The sequence below is a fragment of the Nicotiana tabacum genome, chromosome 22 (assembly GCF_000715075.1).
Source record: "Nicotiana tabacum cultivar K326 chromosome 22, ASM71507v2, whole genome shotgun sequence".
In the NCBI taxonomy this organism is placed as follows: Eukaryota; Viridiplantae; Streptophyta; class Magnoliopsida; order Solanales; family Solanaceae; genus Nicotiana; species Nicotiana tabacum.
The window spans coordinates 115,574,992-115,595,128 of NC_134101.1; the positions used below are offsets into that span (position 1 = coordinate 115,574,992).

Genomic DNA, 20,137 nt, shown 5'->3' on the forward strand with positions numbered 1-20,137 from the left:
TCATCTTTTGGAAGAATTCATCTGCCTCTTCAGCACTGACTGGCTTTTTAAGTGGAAAATGTTTCTGTTTGGTCTTGTTCAATTCTTCTAAGTTGAGGTACTTCCCAGACGGCTTTGTTCAATTCACTTCCCCCATGGTTTCCTTTCCTTATACGTCACCACTGCTTTATTGTAGTTCTAGGGGATGGCAGTGGGTCCTTCATGGGATTCTGTGGTGCGTGGCTGATAACCATGGGATCAGTCAGCCTGGGTGAAATTATCGGCCCCCGCACCACATAAGTCCCCTTTGGTACGTACATCTTTGGTGCCTTTAGTGTAACCTTGTTTTGCTCAAACCTTTTGGGGGGACTCAACATGAACTGTTCCTTTCTGGGGGCCCTAGGAACATAAAGAATGGCATCTTTAGGAGGTACTGCCCCTGTCTTGGCTTTCACAGCCTTTTCTATGCTTTGAGGAGTGGAGTTGCTCTTCTTTTCATCCTTAGCTTGCTTTGCTTCCGCTTTGGGCTTCTTTTCAACATCGGCAATAGCAATGATAGATTTCAAAGCTGGGTCGAACTCTCTGTCCTCACAAATCATCCTAATAACTGGTCCGTTGTTGGAATACCGTGAACTGTGTGCCTCATCTAGAATCCTCTCTGTCACGACCCAAACTGAAGGGCCATGACTAGCACCCGACCACACTTGCCGAGCACCAACGTACATTTCATCTAACCTTCATTATTATCTTTTAAGGCTGACGAGATCAATATAAATGGTAGACCTAGATCATGGACAACCAGCAATAAAATATGATGGCATGAATATACATAGCAGGGGATGACCAGACAATCAAGAAACTACATATAAGGTATGAGCTACCACGCTACTATGAAAGACTATACAACAAAAACTAGCCTACAAGGCATACCAAACTATACATGAGCTGACACCTGTCTATGAGCCTCTAAAAGAACATAAGTGTTGCAACATAGCCGGAACAGGGCCCCGACATACCCATAATGTCTATAACAAAAATTGCATACCAAGACCAAGGCAAGTCCGGAGAAGGGATCTCGCCAATCACCGCTGAACTGGACAGTCTACTGTGGTGGGGGAGCTGCACCTGCCTGTCTATCAGGACCTGCAGCACGACATGCAGCGTCCACAAATAAAAGGACGTCAGTACGAATAAAGTACTGAGTAAGTAAGGCAAGGAACCATAAATACGATCAGTAATGTAAGCAAGGATAGAGAATATACAACCTGTAACATCTTAGTACCTCTGAGGGCTACTTACATGAAATGCATGATACATATGTATAAATACATAAACCTTTAAAGCATTCACCTCTGTGGGCATCATCATCATCATATCGTACCCGGCCATAATAGGCTCGGTAGAATCGTACCCGGCCACGTGGAGCTCGGTAAAACCCAACTGATCAGTGGTTGCACAATAGGTGCCGTACCCGTCCAACTATAGCGTGGCTCGGTAGAGTAAAATAGATACATATATATAATGCATGCTCGACTCATGGAATCACATTCTAAACCTTTCGGAGTGACGTAAGGTCGGTATCCTCTGTACACGTTATTAGGACTAACTCTTCACTATGAACCTTATAAGAATCAGGAAGTACCAACAACATTGATAACATAAGAATAAGAGAAGCAACATTAACATCAATCGTTCCATAAGAGGGAAAACAATGTAAGTACTGCTAGCTTCTAAGAGTAGAGTATCTTGGAAGCTCGTTCATTACATTATGTACAATCGGAGTCGTGCAAAAGAAGGAAAGGGATAGCCTCACATACCTTGTATATACTGCCCCAATCTCAAGCTATGCAATTGTCAAAACTCCTTAGTCTACAATAAGAGAAACGATACTATCGTTATCATTTAAGCGTCATAACTATTATGTATCGACCACAACCTATTTTACGATGAAATGGACAGCACCTCCCCTATATATATGACCTCACACCATTCAAAAAAGTCACCAAACAGCCCAAACAACATCAATAATAAACATATTGAGCCTCCCAAAATAGTCCACACATAGCCTAATCACTCCATACATACGACGACCACCGTAGTCGTGTCAAACAACCTGGAAATGTTACGAATAACTATCAGCCCATAAACCTACATATATATGGTGTTTCTCCACACCCTTCCTCCTCCAAAACTCCACAAGATAGTAGTAAAATACGCAGCCCAACAACAACGCAAAACAGTCCACAAAACAATAACACTACTACCAAACCTTTCGATATATATCTCACAAGTTCTAGCTTCAATGGCTTAGCCGCAACTTGGATAATCTTAAATACATATAGAGTAAGAGGTTCCTTACCTTTATACAGAAAGAACAACTCCAATTTGACCTTAAATTTCCAAGAAATATCCCTCCAATGCTGCCACAACAACAAAAAAATGAAACTAGCGATCAATTAGTGTTTTTCGGCACTAGAATCACTTTAGAAGGCTTGAAATCACCTAGGATTGATATTAAGAACATTAGGGAGTATTTACAGAACATATACCCTTTAAAACAACCTCCCACACGAGCTGGAACAACACAAAAATGAGCAACAACAAGAAGAACAAGAGACTTACTAGCGCCACGGAATTCCCGACACTTGATTTGTGTTGTTTGCCCCTTTTTGGGTCTTGAATCTTGAGAGAACCTTGAGAGGATGTTCCTAGGGTTCTAAGGTCTGAAAATAGTGAAAAGAAATGACTTAAAACGGGTTGGAGTCATCCTATATAGGTCCAAATATCTTAAACCGACTTAGTGGGCCCCATAGAGAGGTGCTTGGCGCAGTCTCGCGAAAACGCGAATATCTCTCTACTCCAAGATCGTATCGATGAACGGTTAAATGCGTTTGAAACTAGACTCATAGATCTTTAATTTGGTGGGAAGATCACCCCGTAATTCCTTGTAAATTATGAGAAACGATTAGAAACATTTGACCTAATGTTTAAGTAAAATTATGAACCTAAGTTGCGACAACTTTTGTCGACTTTTGTTTCATAACTCGTTTGACTTCAAGACTTATGATACGGATATTATATGATTAAAATACCTTAATAAATGACCTCTTGAGTGTATTAAGCACCGCTAGATTACCTGAAAATACGAGTTATAACATCCTTGATTCGTTTAACTTCTAATACTGGTTAATCACCCTTATACACTCTTGTATCACTTAAGACCAATATGATTGACTTCTTATAATCTCAAAGATAATTCCTTCTTGGATTTATGTTAACTAATATATGGCATGAACTAACACATGTGGATATGGGTTGTAACACCCTCCCCCTTAGGAACATTCGTCCTCGAATGTAAGGGTTTATGGGGAGTTTAAATCATCGTGGATTCCAATGGAAATTTCCGATCAATTTTCCCCTATAAAATGGTCACTAGCAAAACTTGCAAGTAATTAAGCCCTTATCCAGCAAGTCCTTCAACTGCACCTTCAACTCTCGCAACTCTGCCGGGGCCATTCTGTATGGAGGAATAGAGATCGGTTGAGTGTCAGGCAACACATCAATGCTAAACTCAATCTCCCTTTCAGGAGGAAGGCCTGGGAGTTCATCTGGGAAAACATCTGGGAATTCGTTGACCACAGGGATTGATTGTAAAGTAGGCGGTTTCGCCTCCGCATCCCTAACGCGAACGAGATGATAAATGTAACCTTTTGAGATCATTTTCCTTGCCTTAAGATAGGAAATAAACCTACCTTTCGGTGTAGCAATGTTCCCTTTCCATTCAATGACGGGTTCACCCGAAAATTGGAACCTAACCATCTTCGTACGACAGTCAACATTTGCATAGCATGAGGCCAACCAGTCCATTCCCATTATCACATCAAAATCAACCATTTCTAACTCAAATAAATTTGCCGAGGTTTGACGACTACAAATCATCACAGTGCAACCTCTATATACCCTTCTAGCAATCACAAAATCTCCTATCGGAGTAGATACCGCGAGGGGTTTACTTATCAATTCAGGTTCAATGCCAAACTTATTAGCCACAAAGGGTGTAACATATGATAATGTAGATCCCGGATCAATCAGCGCATATACATCATAAGAAAATATAGATATAATACCTGTAACAACATCTGGAGATGACTCGAGATCCTGTCGACCTACTAGAGCATAGGTTCGATTTTGAGCACCACTCGAACTCGGCACTGCACCTCTACCCCTACCATGACCTGTCGACTGCTGAAAACCCCGTGCTGGAGGTCGAACTGATGAGGAAGAACCAGATACAGATCCAGTCGGCTTAGCCATACCATCACCTCCTCTATTAGGACAATCTCGCATCATATGGCCAGGCTGCCCGCACGAATAGCATGCATCAGAACCTCGACGACACAGTCCAAAGTGGGCCTTGCCGCACTGATCACAATGTGGTGTTGGGGGTCTCATCTGACTAGTATCCCTGTGATGTTGCGAGCCAGATGCCCGCGAACTCTGACCTGGACCAGAATAGGATCGATCATATCGAGGCCTCTGAAACTGTGGAGGAGCACTAGCTACAGGTGGCGCCGAACTCCTCGAAAACTGTGGCCTGATGCGGCCTCTGAAGTCATCAGAATACCCTGCAAATCTCGCCCTCTTATGCTGGCCTCTATCCTGCTCCCTAACTTCCCTCTGTTGGCGCTTACGATCCTCTAGGGTCTGGGCATAAGCTTGAATACGGGAAATATCCATGCCCTCCACCAAGGAGGTTGTCGTACACTCATTTATTAGATGTGGTCCCAACCCATTCACGAACATATGCACCCTATCACTCATCTCGGCCACTATATGGGGAGCATACCTTGCCAAAGAATCAAACTGCATACTGTACTCTCGCACACTCATATTACCTTGTCTAAGGTTCAAGAACTTATCAGCTCTAGCTCGTCGTATCTCAACTGGCAAGTAGTGACGAAGAAAGGCCTCAGAAAATTCCTTCCACACAGCTGGAGGGAGGGTTCGGACCCCTGGATCTCTCCCAACTATCATACCAGAGAAACGCTAAATCCCGTAGCCGATAAGAAGCCAACTCTACTGCCTCTGTATCACTAACATGCATAACCCGAAGTGTACGATGAACCTGGTCAATAAAAGTCTGTGGGTCCTCCTTGGGGTCTGATCCGGTAAACACTGGAGGGTCTAAATTAATAAAATCACGAACTCTTGTACTAACTGGTTTCTCAGCAGCACCTGTATTCTGCCTCTGAGCCTGAGCAGCTACCAAGCTAGTCAATAACTGCAAAGCACTCTGCATATCCTGGTCTAGAGTGCCAGACGGAGGAACTGGAGGCGCTGGGTGCCTTCTAATATCCTCTGGAGGAGATGGAGTAGATGAGGTATGAGAGGGCATCTCACTTTGAGCCTCACTTTGTCCTGCTCTGACTTGGGGCACCTGACTGGTACCCTCTCCTGCTGCTGTATCAAGCCGTCTACTAATCGTTTGCTTCCTAGTCGAAGGCATCACTGAAAAAACAAGGTGAATATTAGAGACGAACACTTACGACTCAACTCTACGCACGATCTAGATTCAGGAAGAAGGTAACAACCCTAGATGTCATGTAGCCTCCTGATTATAAATGTGGCGCGCTACACATCCATAATCAAGACTCTACTAGACACGGCTCATAGACAACCCCTAGGACAGACTTGCTCTGATACCAAGTTTGTCACGACCCAAACTGAAGGGCCATGACTAGCACCCGACCACACTTGCCGAGCACCAACGTACATTTCATCTAACCTTCATTATTATCTTTTAAGGCTGACGAGATCAATATAAATGGTAGACCTAGATCATGGACAACCAGCAATAAAATATGATGGCATGAATATACATAGCAGGGGATGACCAGACAATCAAGAAACTACATATAAGGTATGAGCTACCACGCTACTATGAAAGACTATACAACAAAAACTAGCCTACAAGGCATACCAAACTATACATGAGCTGACACCTGTCTATGAGCCTCTAAAAGAACATAAGTGTTGCAACATAGCCGGAACAGGGCCCCGACATACCCATAATGTCTATAACAAAAATTGCATACCAAGACCAAGGCAAGTCCGGAGAAGGGATCTCGCCAATCACCGTTGAACTGGACAGTCTACTGTGGTGGGGGAGCTGCACCTGCCTGTCTATCAGGACCTGCAGCACGACATGCAGCGTCCACAAATAAAAGGACGTCAGTACGAATAAAGTACTGAGTAAGTAAGGCAAGGAACCATAAATACGATCAGTAATGTAAGCAAGGATAGAGAATATACAACCTGTAACATCTTAGTACCTCTGAGGGCTACTTACATGAAATGCATGATACATATGTATAAATACATAAACCTTTAAAGCATTCGCCTCTATGGGCATCATCATCATCATATCGTACCCGGCCATAATAGGCTCGGTAGAATCGTACCCGGCCACGTGGAGCTCGGTAAAACCCAACTGATCAGTGGTTGCACAATAGGTGCCGTACCCGGCCAACTATAGCATGGCTCGGTAGAGTAAAATAGATACATATATATAATGCATGCTCGACTCATGGAATCACATTCTAAACCTTTCGGAGTGACGTAAGGTCGGTATCCTCTGTACACGTTATTAGGACTAACTCTTCACTATGAACCTTATAAGAATCAGGAAGTACCAACAACATTGATAACATAAGAATAAGAGAAGCAACATTAACATCAATCGTTCCATAAGAGGGAAAACAATGTAAGTACTGCTAGCTTCTAAGAGTAGAGTATCTTGGAAGCTCGTTCATTACATTATGTACAATCGGAGTCGTGCAAAAGAAGGAAAGGGATAGCCTCACATACCTTGTATATACTGCCCCAATCTCAAGCTATGCAATTGTCAAAACTCCTTAGTCTACAATAAGAGAAACGATACTATCGTTATCATTTAAGCGTCATAACTATTATGTATCGACCACAACCTATTTTACGATGAAATGGACAGCACCTCCCCTATATATATGACCTCACACCATTCAAAAAAGTCACCAAACAGCCCAAACAACATCAATAATAAACATATTGAGCCTCCCAAAATAGTCCACACATAGCCTAATCACTCCATACATACGACGACCACCGTAGTCGTGTCAAACAACCTGGAAATGTTACGAATAACTATCAGCCCATAAACCTACATATATATGGTGTTTCTCCACACCCTTCCTCCTCCAAAACTCCACAAGATAGTAGTAAAATACGCAGCCCAACAACAACGCAAAACAGTCCACAAAACAATAACACTACTACCAAACCTTTCGATATATATCTCACAAGTTCTAGCTTCAATGGCTTAGCCGCAACTTGGATAATCTTAAATACATATAGAGTAAGAGGTTCCTTACCTTTATACAGAAAGAACAACTCCAATTTGACCTTAAATTTCCAAGAAATATCCCTCCAATGCTGCCACAACAACAAAAAAATGAAACTAGCGATCAATTAGTGTTTTTCGGCACTAGAATCACTTTAGAAGGCTTGAAATCACCTAGGATTGATATTAAGAACATTAGGGAGTATTTACAGAACATATACCCTTTAAAACAACCTCCCACACGAGCTGGAACAACACAAAAATGAGCAACAACAAGAAGAACAAGAGACTTACTAGCGCCACGGAATTCCCGACACTTGATTTGTGTTGTTTGCCCCTTTTTGGGTCTTGAATCTTGAGAGAACCTTGAGAGGATGTTCCTAGGGTTCTAAGGTCTGAAAATAGTGAAAAGAAATGACTTAAAACGGGTTGGAGTCATCCTATATAGGTCCAAATATCTTAAACCGACTTAGTGGGCCCCATAGAGAGGTGCTTGGCGCAGTCTCGCGAAAACGCGAATATCTCTCTACTCCAAGATCGTATCGATGAACGGTTAAATGCGTTTGAAACTAGACTCATAGATCTTTAATTTGGTGGGAAGATCACCCCGTAATTCCTTGTAAATTATGAGAAACGATTAGAAACATTTGACCTAATGTTTAAGTAAAATTATGAACCTAAGTTGCGACAACTTTTGTCGACTTTTGTTTCATAACTCGTTTGACTTCAAGACTTATGATACGGATATTATATGATTAAAATACCTTAATAAATGACCTCTTGAGTGTATTAAGCACCGCTAGATTACCTGAAAATACGAGTTACAACATCCTTGATTCGTTTAACTTCTAATACTGGTTAATCACCCTTATACACTCTTGTATCACTTAAGACCAATATGATTGACTTCTTATAATCTCAAAGATAATTCCTTCTTGGATTTATGTTAACTAATATATGGCATGAACTAACACATGTGGATATGGGTTGTAACATTCTCATCCCTCAACACTACCCGCTATTGTTCTACCAGGTTCTCAGCCGCTCTCTTAAGGGTCCAGCAATCTTCAATGTCGTGCCCTTCTGCGCCTGAATGATAAGCACATCGGGTACCTGGTCGGTAAGAGGGTGACTCTGGGTTTTGCATGTGGAGGTACAGGTTGTAACAAACCCATTTGGACCAATTTTGGGAAGAGGTTGGAATATGATTCACCGATGGGTGTGAAGTTGGTTTTTCTGGGTGGTTCACGGGTACGGGCGTTATATGGAAAATTATTCTATGGTAGACAGGGATTATATGGAGCTTGGTGAGGAGGGTTATTTCTGGAAGGTGGAGCTTGGTTTTGGTTATAATATTATTGCGACCGAGCATATGGCTGGGCATTTATTACTGCATAAGGCTAAGGAGTCATGGCATATGTCGCATCTTGGTGAGGGTAGTAATGTTGCGAGGTGTTTGAAGAGGAACCAAAGTAACCTCGGGGTTGATAGGGGTTTCTCAGACTTGAGGCCATCATTGCTACCTCTTCTTTATTTTTCCGGTTTGTTCCCCCCCCCCCCTCGACCCGCTCTGGATTGCTTGAGAAGTGCCTCTTATAGCCGACTGGCTCAGGATGCGACCCGTTTTCAAACCACTTTCTACCATTTCCCCAATCTTTATGGCTTCTGCAAACGGTTTGCCCATAGCGGACATCATGTTCTGGAAGTAATCAGCATTTTGGGCTTGCAAGAAGACACTTACCATCTCGGTTTCATCCATTGGGGGTTTCACCCTGGCAGCTTGTTCACGCCACTTGATAGCATACTCTCGGAAGCTTTCTGAAGATTTCTTTTTAAAATTGGACAAAGAGTTTCTATCAGGAGCTATATCCACATTGTACTGGAACTGTCTAACAAAGTCTTGGTCCAAGTCGTCCCATATGTGCCTGTGGGAGATGTCTTGGTCCATATACCATTCGGATGCAATTCCGACTAAACTCTCCCCGAAGTAAGCCATCAAGAGTTCTTCTTTCCAACCCGCTCCTTTTAACTGATTGCAATATTTTTTTTCAGGTGAGCTATGGGTTCCCCATGTACATCATATTTTTCAAATTTGGGAGTCTTGAAACCGATTGGCAGATGAACATGAGGGAACATGCACAAGTCAGCGTAGGAGACACTCTTCTGGCCACTCAGGCCTTGTATGTTCTTGAGACTTTGTTCTATGCTTTTCATTTTTCGAGTGATCTCTTCTTGCTCGGTATTCTTTACAGTTCTCTCTTGTTCTATGGTAGACTCATACCGAGGTTGTTGAGGGTAGGAGTTTGGGGTGCCATGATTCGTGTCCAATTGAAATGGTGGTATTTGGAAAGTAAAGGACGACGTCTCAAAACTTGGCCTGGGTACTGTTGGCTGTGTCGTAGCAGAGCTTGGTGGTTTGGTGAATATGTTAGAAGACACTCCCGAAAATAGTGCCTGGGGCGAACCTCAGAAGGCGTTACGGTGAAATGGGTTGACATAGTGGGGTATCCGAATGGGGTGGACGGGTAATTTATGGGGACATTGGAGGTTCCACTTGTTCTGAGAATCAGCTCGGGAAAGCCAGGTATTGAGCTGGGCGGCTCCCAAGCGTCCCACATTTCTAGTATGCGGAGGCGCAATATCCTTTTTTCTTCAGCAGTTGCTGACTCTGACATCGGGATAACCGACATTAGGCTGTCCTCTAAGGTGTTAATGATTGGTAGGTGACTTTCCGATGTCATTTCAACACTCCCTTTAGATCTCGTGAAGTAAGGGTGTGAAGCCAGATTACCACAAAACAAACCACCTAGAACAGAACCTACTCTCAACAACATACACAACAAATCGGTTAGTTTGAGATAATTAACACATAGGGAAGCGCACGTTAGGGAATGCAATGCACCTAAATAGTTAACTGTTTTTCTACATGTTTTGCAATGGTTGCGTGTCTCATTCCGGGTTTTGTTACCTCCCAGATATTGAATCTTTTTCTTTTCTTTACGCTTTTCATTGTTTCTCTCTTTTCTGTGTGCTCTCTCTTTTGTATTGTTTTCTCTCTTTTTCTTGTGCCCCCCCCCCCCCTTCATCACTTTCTCTCTTATTCGAATTATCTATAGCATGACAAGATCTGATGTGGATTGCCTACGTATCACGACGCCACGTAAATCAGATCATTACGTAGTTCAGAGGATAAATATAAAATAAAAGAAAGAAACATTTTTTTGGGTTTTCAAATTTTTATTAAATAAAAACTTCTGATTTTGCTCTATTACAAAACTCCATCATACAGACTTTAGAACAAAAAAAACAGACTCAAAGTAGACTAACAGACTCTAAAAGGAAACTGCAATATAGACTCGAAAAGAAAAATCAGGAGTACATAAGTGCCTCCAATACCTCTCCAAGGGCCCGCGGGACATCAATCGGTCTCGACGCGGGCCTACGTGCAATATCTTCTTGGAGGCGATCCATGTCGTCCATTATCTGGCGAACAAAAGTCATCACAGTGGCGAAGAAAGTGGATCTAGTCATATCCTCGCACTCATGGCATTTCATGATGATATAGTTAGCAATTCCTCTAATCCTTTCTCTAATGATGCCTTTCTCTTGGAGTAGGCGTCCAATTTGTTGAGATCTAGCTTCCAGGACTTGGGTGTCCGTATGGCTTTGCTCCTTCAACTGTCGCATGTCCTCTTCCAGTCGGGACATCAATGCATAACAATGTTCCCTCTCTGCCTTGAAGTTCATTGTCTGTTGAGCCATTTCATTCTCGAGGGTAGTTAGCTTTTTCTTTAGATTTGCGACCTCTCTATCATATTTTTCTTTTAATTGCTGAACAAACCCTGCCCGTCCTTCTGCGTTCTTTGCCAACTTTGCCCGGGCTCTTGCCAATCTACCTTCAGACTTTTCCAAATCAGTCCCACACTCACATACTTTCCTCCTGAGACCGTTTATAAGTTTTTCATCTGTTCGGTTCCTTCCCGAGTTTTCAGCAGCTATCTTCATCCTTTAAATCTAGGCTTGGAGGGCTTTGTTTTCTCGGGCCAACTTTTTCTTTTCTCCTTCATCAGCAGCGGCCTACACACTACTATCAATTTTAGGATCTCTAATTTTCCCTTCTAATTTGCTTATCGTAACCCTGTAGCTTTTCTCTTTTGCTAACCAATTCTATTGTTCTTGTGTCCCATCAGTGAACTGTTGTACGTGGGGCCTTTTGGCGGGCCGTTCGGGCTCTTTATGGACTTGAACCCCATACCAGACCATGTAGCTATGCTCTACCTCACCCTTGGACAAATCCCGTGCTCGCGTCTATGGCTCCAGAAACCTACATTGATGCCATATCTAGAGAACCTTTTCTTCCGGGAATGTAGCTTTTGGACCTAGTTCAATGACTTGTCGACTCAAATCTTCATCATGAGGGACATTTTGGTACCTACCCAGTTGGCGCCGAATCCTGTGTGGAGCATACGGCTGAATACTCCGAAGACCCATTAATAAAAGAAAGCACATTCTGGCCGACATATAGATACCTTCGTTGATCGGGAGCCAACCGAATGTCCAGCCAATTTTGCTTGTAGTCAAAGAACTCAAATGTGTGAACCATGCCTCTGTACCTTCTGGAAACTCATGACTATCCACCCGATTTTCGTGCTCTTCAATGCAGTTAAGACCAATCAGATCATAGTTAATGTACCCCGGACGATGGCAAAGCTGTTCTTCCATCCAAAGTTGTAAAAGCATGTTGCAACCCTCAAAAAAAATTCCCCCAGCTTGACAAATAGTTAAAGCTCGGTAAATTTCTGCTAGGATCATTGGTATAATAGTGCCATTAGCCTTTTTATCATGAAATCAGCCACTCCTGCGAGCCCCAACTCTATATATCCATCACTCCCTGAGCAGATTAGAGTGCCTAGGAATGCCACTACGAAGGCCAATCCCCGACATGTTTCCCATTTGCCTTTATTCCCTTGATGACTTAAAACGGTATCCGAAGCCTCAAAACTGTAGGGGTCCCTATAACGACGGTATAGGAAGTAGAATGTGCAGAATCCCTCAGCCAAATTTCCATCTTTGACTTCCCGGCTAATACTCAGAAGGTCCAGAAACTTGTGAGGGGTTATAGCTCTTGGTGCCACTGGGTATTGGCTCGTGAGATTCCCGTTAAAGCCAAGCATAGCCTGCTATCTCCTCAAGTGTAGGGGTTAACTCAAAATTAGAGAAATGGAACACATTGTGCGTCAGGTCCCAAAACGGTATCAAAGCTTCAGTTATGTCTACCTTTGGTTTAATCTTCAAGAGACCGGTGAGCCCACCTAAAACTTTTCTCGTGGCACCTATGCTAACCTCCCCCAGGTCATTCCACCACATATGGAGTCCTATCGAGATTTCCTCTACAACTTTGAAAAGTACATTTTCAATAGTACTCATCGTGCACATTTATTTAAAGTGATCGGTTAAAAACTCATGATTTATTTTGACCCAAAAGGAAGATTATTATTTTATTTTATTTATTTATTCCAAAATTGCAACTCAGACAACTTGCTCAAAACAAAGCACCTTTGCAAATATGGCCCTTCAGCACTACAGGAAGAAAGATTTTAGGGTTGTGTTTGCTAATTTTCCAAGAATTTAAAAAAGACCATAGGTGGCTATTCTTGCAAAAATAGCTTTCTGACGCCTTGTCGGGACACTTCTGGCTATTTAGACAAAAACGGTATCACCTAACTTTATTTATGACAAAAATGACAACGTTTCATAATTTTGGGTTATTTTTGCGAAAATGGGGTTGGACCCAATGAGGGTTGCCTATGTATACCATATCCGGTGAGAATCAAACCTGCGTAGTTCGGGAAGTTTTGATGCAACGGAAAAACATGAAATATTTTGAAACAATTTTCCCTTCTTTTCTTTTTCTTTTTCTTTTTATATTTTTTTTAAAAAAAATCGGCAGAGTTTCGGTATATTTTGGACACCAGAGCGGGTAATTATCTCTCTCATACCTCAATTTGATTTTTTCAATTTTTCTCCCTTATTCTAGAAGTCGGTCAACATGCAATCCGAAGTAAATAAGTGTACAGATAACAAGTAAAATGTATCAGGATAGTCTTTTGATTTCGGGTGCACCTATCCTAGACGGACCCAACCCCTGTGTTGAGTCCCCAAAATCAAATGCACGTGATGCAAATAAGCGTTCCTACTAGGGATCCGGCATGAGGTTATGTTATTCTAGGATTAGAAACCTGGGTGTATTTGTTCTAGACCTGGCTTACCCGAGCGGATAGCTCGAGCCAAGGGGGCAGCGTACCGGGAATACAGAAGCTTCACCGGCTTTGCAACTTGTCTGAACCTCATTCTAAAACTGGGGTATGACTCTAACAGAAAAAAAGTCGCACGAAGTGCACACTTCCCAGATGATTTAGAAGACTCAGAGAGAAGAGGGTTTTGTAACAATTTATATACAATCCAAACAATATCAAAGCGGTAAAAAGCAGCATTTAGCACATTAGGCTCAAACATATAAAATCAGATAATAAATAAAGCCAACTATAACAGTTATTCTAAGCTCAAATTCTTGAACCCTAAACCAAAAGTTCTAGGTTATGTCCCCAGCAGAGTCTCCAGAGTTGTCATACCTCCTTTTTACCCGAAAAGGGGTATAAGGGAGTTTTTCCACTTTAAGTGACATTAATCGAAATGAGATTATTTTATTTTAGAGTCGCCATTTGGAATAATTTATGGTGACCCAAGTCACCGGTTTATTTTAAATTTCAAATCGAGGAAAATAGACTTTATTTAAAAGTCTGCAAAACCAGAAAACTAGGTAAGGAATTCTATTAACCCGGGAGAAAGTGTTAGGCATTCCTGGGTTTCGTGGTTCTAGCACGGTCGCTTAGCTATTAATAATTGGCCTCATTATCTGATTTATTACATGTTTTAAAACCTATTGTGCATTTTTTAACTTTATAACCGCTTTTATTTATTTATGGAGTTATTTTTTGGAGCAAGTCACGATTGTCGTACACTTGCCGTTTTGGAACACATTGCAAACCGCGCTACATAAAATGCACCCGCAATTTATGACATATTTATTTTATTATTGTTTGAAGTTGATATGATCGGGTCACATGAAATGTGCACCCGAATTTGGGAATTAGGTATCACGACTATGCCACAATAACCGTACTCATAGTCATGATGATTTATTATAAACATGCCTAAAGCAAATTACGAATGTTTAAAGTATTTTCTACACTAGTTACGAATGTTCAAAGTATTTTCCACACTAGTTTTGGTATTAGTGTGAGGGCCATAGATTGTGAAATTCAATTGTGGATGGCACGCCTCAATTTATCTTGAAATCTATAGGACCACGCTCAACTGCTAGTAATTCATTAATTAACCCCATCATTTGCAATTTTCGCGGAGTAAACAGAGCTGGACCCATGAGGTTCCCATATTCGACTTTATTTGCATGTGTTATATATAGAAGAAACAATTTCAATCACAAAGTCAAACTGTTCATACAACCAACAACGTGGAAAAATAACACCTTAAAAGCCCAATAATTTCAATTGAATGTCCAAATCCTCTTTCAAGATATTAGTGTTTGGCCCAATTAGTAAGTAATCCAATTACTCATTAAACTTTGAGCCCATATTCTTAATACTGATAACCATTCCAGACACACTAACAGTGAAGCAACCAACTTACGTCTTAACATCAAAAGAACTAACCAAGGAATTTAAAGCATGCTAGTTAGCCATGACTAAAAATAAGCAATTAGACTAAATATTATCAACTATAGCCAGTGAGACAAAACTAGTTGTGGATATTAGTAATACAAATATATTACAAAAAATGACAAACAGTTATGAAGATGTACACGTCTTTTCTTTCTTCTTTTGCCTTTCAACTATTGATATCAAACTAACTCATTACATAAAAAATATTGCAAAGCTATAATGTTGTACTCATATACTAAGGAGAGACGACCAAAATGGGGAACGGCCCAAAGACAAGCCACTTTCAGCACTTGAATAAACATGAGAATCTCCAGAAGATAATTTTATGATAATGCGCATCCCTTAAGCAACAGAAGGTAAGATAAAACACAAAACAAAAATGCAACAAGATTTAATCAAACAGAAAACGAACCTAAAAAAATAATCTGTTTACTACATCAAAGTTGATTTTCAAGCTTTTTATACACTCCACTAAATGAAGCAAGTATTCAACACATGTCTTTAAACAACATTACCCAAATAGGAAAATCGTGGATATAAGCAAAACGAACCAACTAATTAACATAGGATAAGATATTCAAATTTCAGATTTGCATTTATTGACTTGAAACTAGGTAATTACAAAATGAAAAACATACCTAAATGTGACTAAGTCAGTTAAATAAACCAAAATGAAAGTCTGAAATGAAGTGTAGACTTGGCAGCAAAACCTAAAACTTCAGTTTCAAAAGGCCATTCCTCTTCGAAATCCCAGAAGAAAACTTGAAAACTAAAGAAGAAGCTTCAAATTCTGAAATAATTTTTTGAGTGAGATTTTTTGTGTTGCCTTCTGTCGTGTCTGTTCTCTCTTATCCTTTAACCTATAATGTGTATTTATAACACTCTTTTTAGGGCATCAAATCAGAATTTCTAAATTCAAAACCTACCCTTAAGAAATCTGTTTTTTGCGCAATCTTACCTAAGTTTGTACTATTTACTCATTCAATCCCCCACCCTCACCTTCCTAGAACTTTCCTAGGTAGTTATGAGAATATTCCTTGAGCCTAAATACCCTAAATACCCTTACCAACACTGTTATTTACCTTTCCAAATTAAGACTACCCCCTCTCGGACAAGAAATTGGGCCACAAAGCCCACTGAAATCTTACCAAATTTCAGGGGTCTTTGGACTATGGCCCTTGGTTAAAGAAAAGTAAAAGGAAGAGGAATACATAGATAGTAGACAAAAATAGAAACATAATAAAAAAATACACTAATAATAAAAAATAAAATAAATAAAGGAAACGAAAAATACCTAATCAAAAAGAACAGTGAGGCTAGAAATAATGAAAAATAAACAAGAGATGAATTTAACACCAAATTTCGGCCTTGCATGGGTAGATTTAATCAAAACATCTTTGTTGAAACAAGAATATATCCCAAACTAATTTTTTGACTAGCCATGGAAATAGTGACACAAGTATTGGTCAAAAATTTCTAGTGGCTAATACTTTGTGTCACCATTTTCATTTCTTGCCGGAAAAAAAAAGAGAGTGTTCCTAGATCTAAAATTTGAAAAGTACGGGTGTTTATTTGGACAAGATAATGATGGATTAGGGGTGAGGAGGTGTTGGTGATTATGGGTGAGGCGTTTGAGTGGGTTTAGGACTGTCTACGGTGGCACCGTCGGCGGATTGGAGGTGAAGGGCTTGGGGGCGGCTTCGGTTGGGGACTTAAGAGAAGATGAGAGAATGGAAAGTGTCTTTAGGGTTTGGGGGGGGGGGTATTCAGACAGTTAAAAAGGAAAAGGGTGAGAAGTTGTGAGCCGTATTGAATGGCGCAAAACGACGTCATTTTGGTAGTGGGGGGAACCGGACCGAGTATAGGAAATTGGGCTGGACATGGGCGTGGTTGGATTGGGATATTTGGGCCATATAAAATGTAAAAATAAACAATATTTTTGTGATTTTTATTTTAATAAAGCAATTAATTAACTAACTAATTCTAAAATATGAACACAAAACCTAATATGCAATGCATGAAACTTTTGACATTTTTTGGGCATTTTTCATGATTTTAAAAAAATTAAGCGTGCACAAAAATGCAAATAATTAATAAAATCCTATAAAATTAAAAATAATTTGGAAAAAATCTATTTCTTTAATTTTGTAAGAGTAATTCTAATAGGGAAAAAATCGCATGCTCACAGGCAGAACTGCACCAAACATGGTTATACTCAAACACATAGTTCAAGTAAGTTAAAAGTCTGGTTAAGCTAGATATTCATGCTAGTACCTAGGACAATCACAGAAGAAATTTAGGCAAAACAGTTAAGTTGGCCAGGCACATGAATTAAGTAACCATACGAAAATCTATAGAGTTAGGATTAATGAACCAATTTCATGCTAATAGTATTATAGGTATACTATGTTCCGAACAAATGTAAGATTAACAGATAGTGCATGAAACAAATTTAGACATTAGGCTAACTTATAAGAAGATTTGTATTATTCAAAATAACTTAATCCTAAGTTAATAGTGTCACTCATAGAACTAGATGAGATCATAGAATCATATAAAAAATGACAGAATCATACTTGGAATTGAAACATGCTAGTCGAACAAAGCATAGAGAATGAAATTACAAAGGATTATGGCATACTAGTTAAGTAAGAAAGCAAGTAAATATACCACAGCAGTTAAGTTCCAGAATAACTTGGCCTTGGCTTTCAGCTGGCCAAAATCAAAAACAATGAGCACAAAATCAGAGTGAAAGAACCAAGTTTTAGTGAGAGTATGAGAGTTCGAGTTTGTCCTAAAGGGAAGAGGGGAAAGGGTTTAAATAGTGTTCAATTAGGCAGACAAATAAGGGAATAAATCAAACATACACAAATAAGGAATGAAAATAATTATAGAATCAATTTGAAGTCGAGTTCAATCAATTAGCAGGACATAATAGTGTGTAATCAGGCAAGTACTACTTAGATAAGGTAGGTATTATACATAATCAATCAACAGTCAAATGCCGGATCAACTAAGGTAAGGAAATAATGAGAACAAGGTAGATCGAGCAAAATAAGGAAACATCAGTACTATACAAGAAAGGAAAGATTAAAATCTCAGTAAAAGATTTCAAACCCCTAATTTTGGAGTAAATCATAAAATCAGCGGAGTAAAATAAGGTAGACAAGAAAATATTCAAAGACAAACCATAAAATCAGCACAATATCACATAATGAACCTAGACACGAGTTTTAAAAGATAACAGAATCAACTAAGATATGAAAAACCCTAATTTTAAGTAAACACAAATTGATAGAGCAATAAAGGCAAATGATCATTTGTTTTAATAAAGAACATAGATAGAAATTAAGGAAAACATAAGATTTGAACCAAATCTGGTTCGATTAAAGAAGGTTAAAATCCTAGTTTAGGTAAGTAAAAGATTTAACGGAAAATAGGCAGATTTATGAGTAACAAAGTAAATATAGACGAAAATAATATTAAAACAAACTAAAGTTGAAACACAAATCTGGTTTGAATCAAAGATCTGAAAACCCTAACTTTAGGTTAGGTACGAATCAGTGGAAGATAAAAATATTCGTACTCACATAGGAAAGCTGATGAACATAGATGGAAACATTATTAAGTTGGAGGTTTGAACCAGCCTTGGTTCAATCTCCACATAATCTACTTGCCATTCGAGGCAAGCAACTTAAGTAACACAAAAAATGAGTATCCGGTAGAGAAAGGGGGCCATATAAAGTAGGGAATCACCAAATGATCCCATTTTTGGGTAGGAATCAAGGGGGAAATAGGAGTGCGACGCTAGGGTTTTAGAAGAGAAAGGGGAGGGAGACGAGAGAATTTGATGGTGGCGGGTAGGCGAAAAATGGGTTAGGGTTAGAGGGGGTTGGTATATTTAAAAGGGGTTGGAGTGTTGGAAGCCGTTGATCTTCTGAAATCAACGGGTGGGATTTAAAGAGGGAATTGGGTCAGGGTATTAAATGGGTATGGCTCTAAGTTTGAACAGGTACGTGTATTGGATATGGGGATATTGGGTTAGGTTATTGGGCTGGGGTAATGGGTAGTGGGCTAGGTCCGAAATTAATTAGGAAAAAGGCTAGATTTTAAATACCCAATTAAATCAGTAAAATAATTTATAAAAATAATTAATAAATAATAAAAATATTATTTATGCATGAAAATAATTTAAAATGATTACTTAACATAATAAAAATATAAAAAGTCATTTTTCCTGTATGAATATATGTGTTATTATTGCAAAATATTACAATTTTAGCCTAAAGATGCAAATATAATTATACATAAAAATGATTAAAGCTTAATATATATATAAATGATGAAAAATAGATAATAAATTATTATAAAATTATTTATGATGTAATTAATAATTATTTATATAAAAATGCAGGAATAAATTGATTAGAAGCCTTTAAAAATTATAGAAAATTATGAAAAAATACTTGGTGATGCTCGTGCACTATTTGAAGGTATATATGCATATTTAAAATATATGAGAGAAAAATTGGGTATCAACAAGGTGTATAGTCAAAGAGAAGGATTGGACTATCATGACACTTTCTCTCCAGTGGCAAAGATGGTCACTGTGAGGTCAATCATAGCACTTGCTGCTTCAAAAGGGTGGAACTTGTTCCAAATAGATGTATACAATGTCTTCTTGCAAGGTGATTTGTATGAGAAATTTTATATGGAATTGCTTGAGGGATTTAGACAACAAGGTGACTGGAAAGTTTACAAGTTAATGAAGTCCTTATATGGGCTTAAACAAGCCTCAAGACAGTGCAAAAATCAAGCTAACAGAAGCACTCATAAGTGCAAGTTTTGTTCAAAACAATAATGACTATTCCCTATTCCCTCTGAAGAGCCAGGAAGAGGTAGTGATTATCCTAGTCTATATGGATAATTTTCTTATCATAGGAAGCAGTGCAAGCTTGATTAAACAGGCTAAGGACATCCTACACCAAAAATTCAAAGTCAAGGACTTAGGAGAACTTACGTACTTCCTGGAAATTGA

At 39.6% G+C, this 20,137-nt stretch overlaps 1 protein-coding gene across 3 annotated transcripts; it reads right to left on the reverse strand.

Annotated features, from left to right (window-relative positions):
• Positions 1-770: 770 nt before the first annotated feature.
• LOC107804800 (uncharacterized) lies at positions 771-18,954 on the reverse strand. 3 transcript variants are annotated; one of them, XM_075242664.1, is made up of 6 exons: positions 15,738-18,954; positions 7,389-7,449; positions 6,847-6,898; positions 6,075-6,172; positions 4,107-5,487; positions 771-1,122 (listed from the first exon to the last, which is right to left on the reverse strand). In XM_075242664.1, the coding sequence occupies exons 5-6, from the start codon at positions 5,011-5,013 to the stop codon at positions 1,082-1,084; spliced, it is 948 nt and encodes a 315-aa protein (XP_075098765.1). In that variant the 5' UTR covers positions 5,014-5,487; positions 6,075-6,172; positions 6,847-6,898; positions 7,389-7,449; positions 15,738-18,954; the 3' UTR covers positions 771-1,081. The 3 variants fall into 3 exon arrangements, with proteins under 3 accessions (XP_075098765.1, XP_075098766.1, XP_075098764.1); XM_075242665.1 differs by lacking the exon at positions 7,389-7,449; XM_075242663.1 differs by lacking the exons at positions 6,847-6,898; positions 7,389-7,449.
• Positions 18,955-20,137: the final 1,183 nt, after the last annotated feature.

Coding starts and splice junctions, on each gene's coding strand:
- LOC107804800 (XM_075242663.1), bottom strand. CDS start 5,013: ATGATAGTTGGGAGAGATCCAGGGGTCCGAACCCTCCCTCCAGCTGTG. Junction 1,123..4,106: donor ATCTCCAGATGTTGTTACAG/GTATTATATCTA, acceptor GTCGTGCTGCAG/GTCCTGATAGACAGGCAGGT.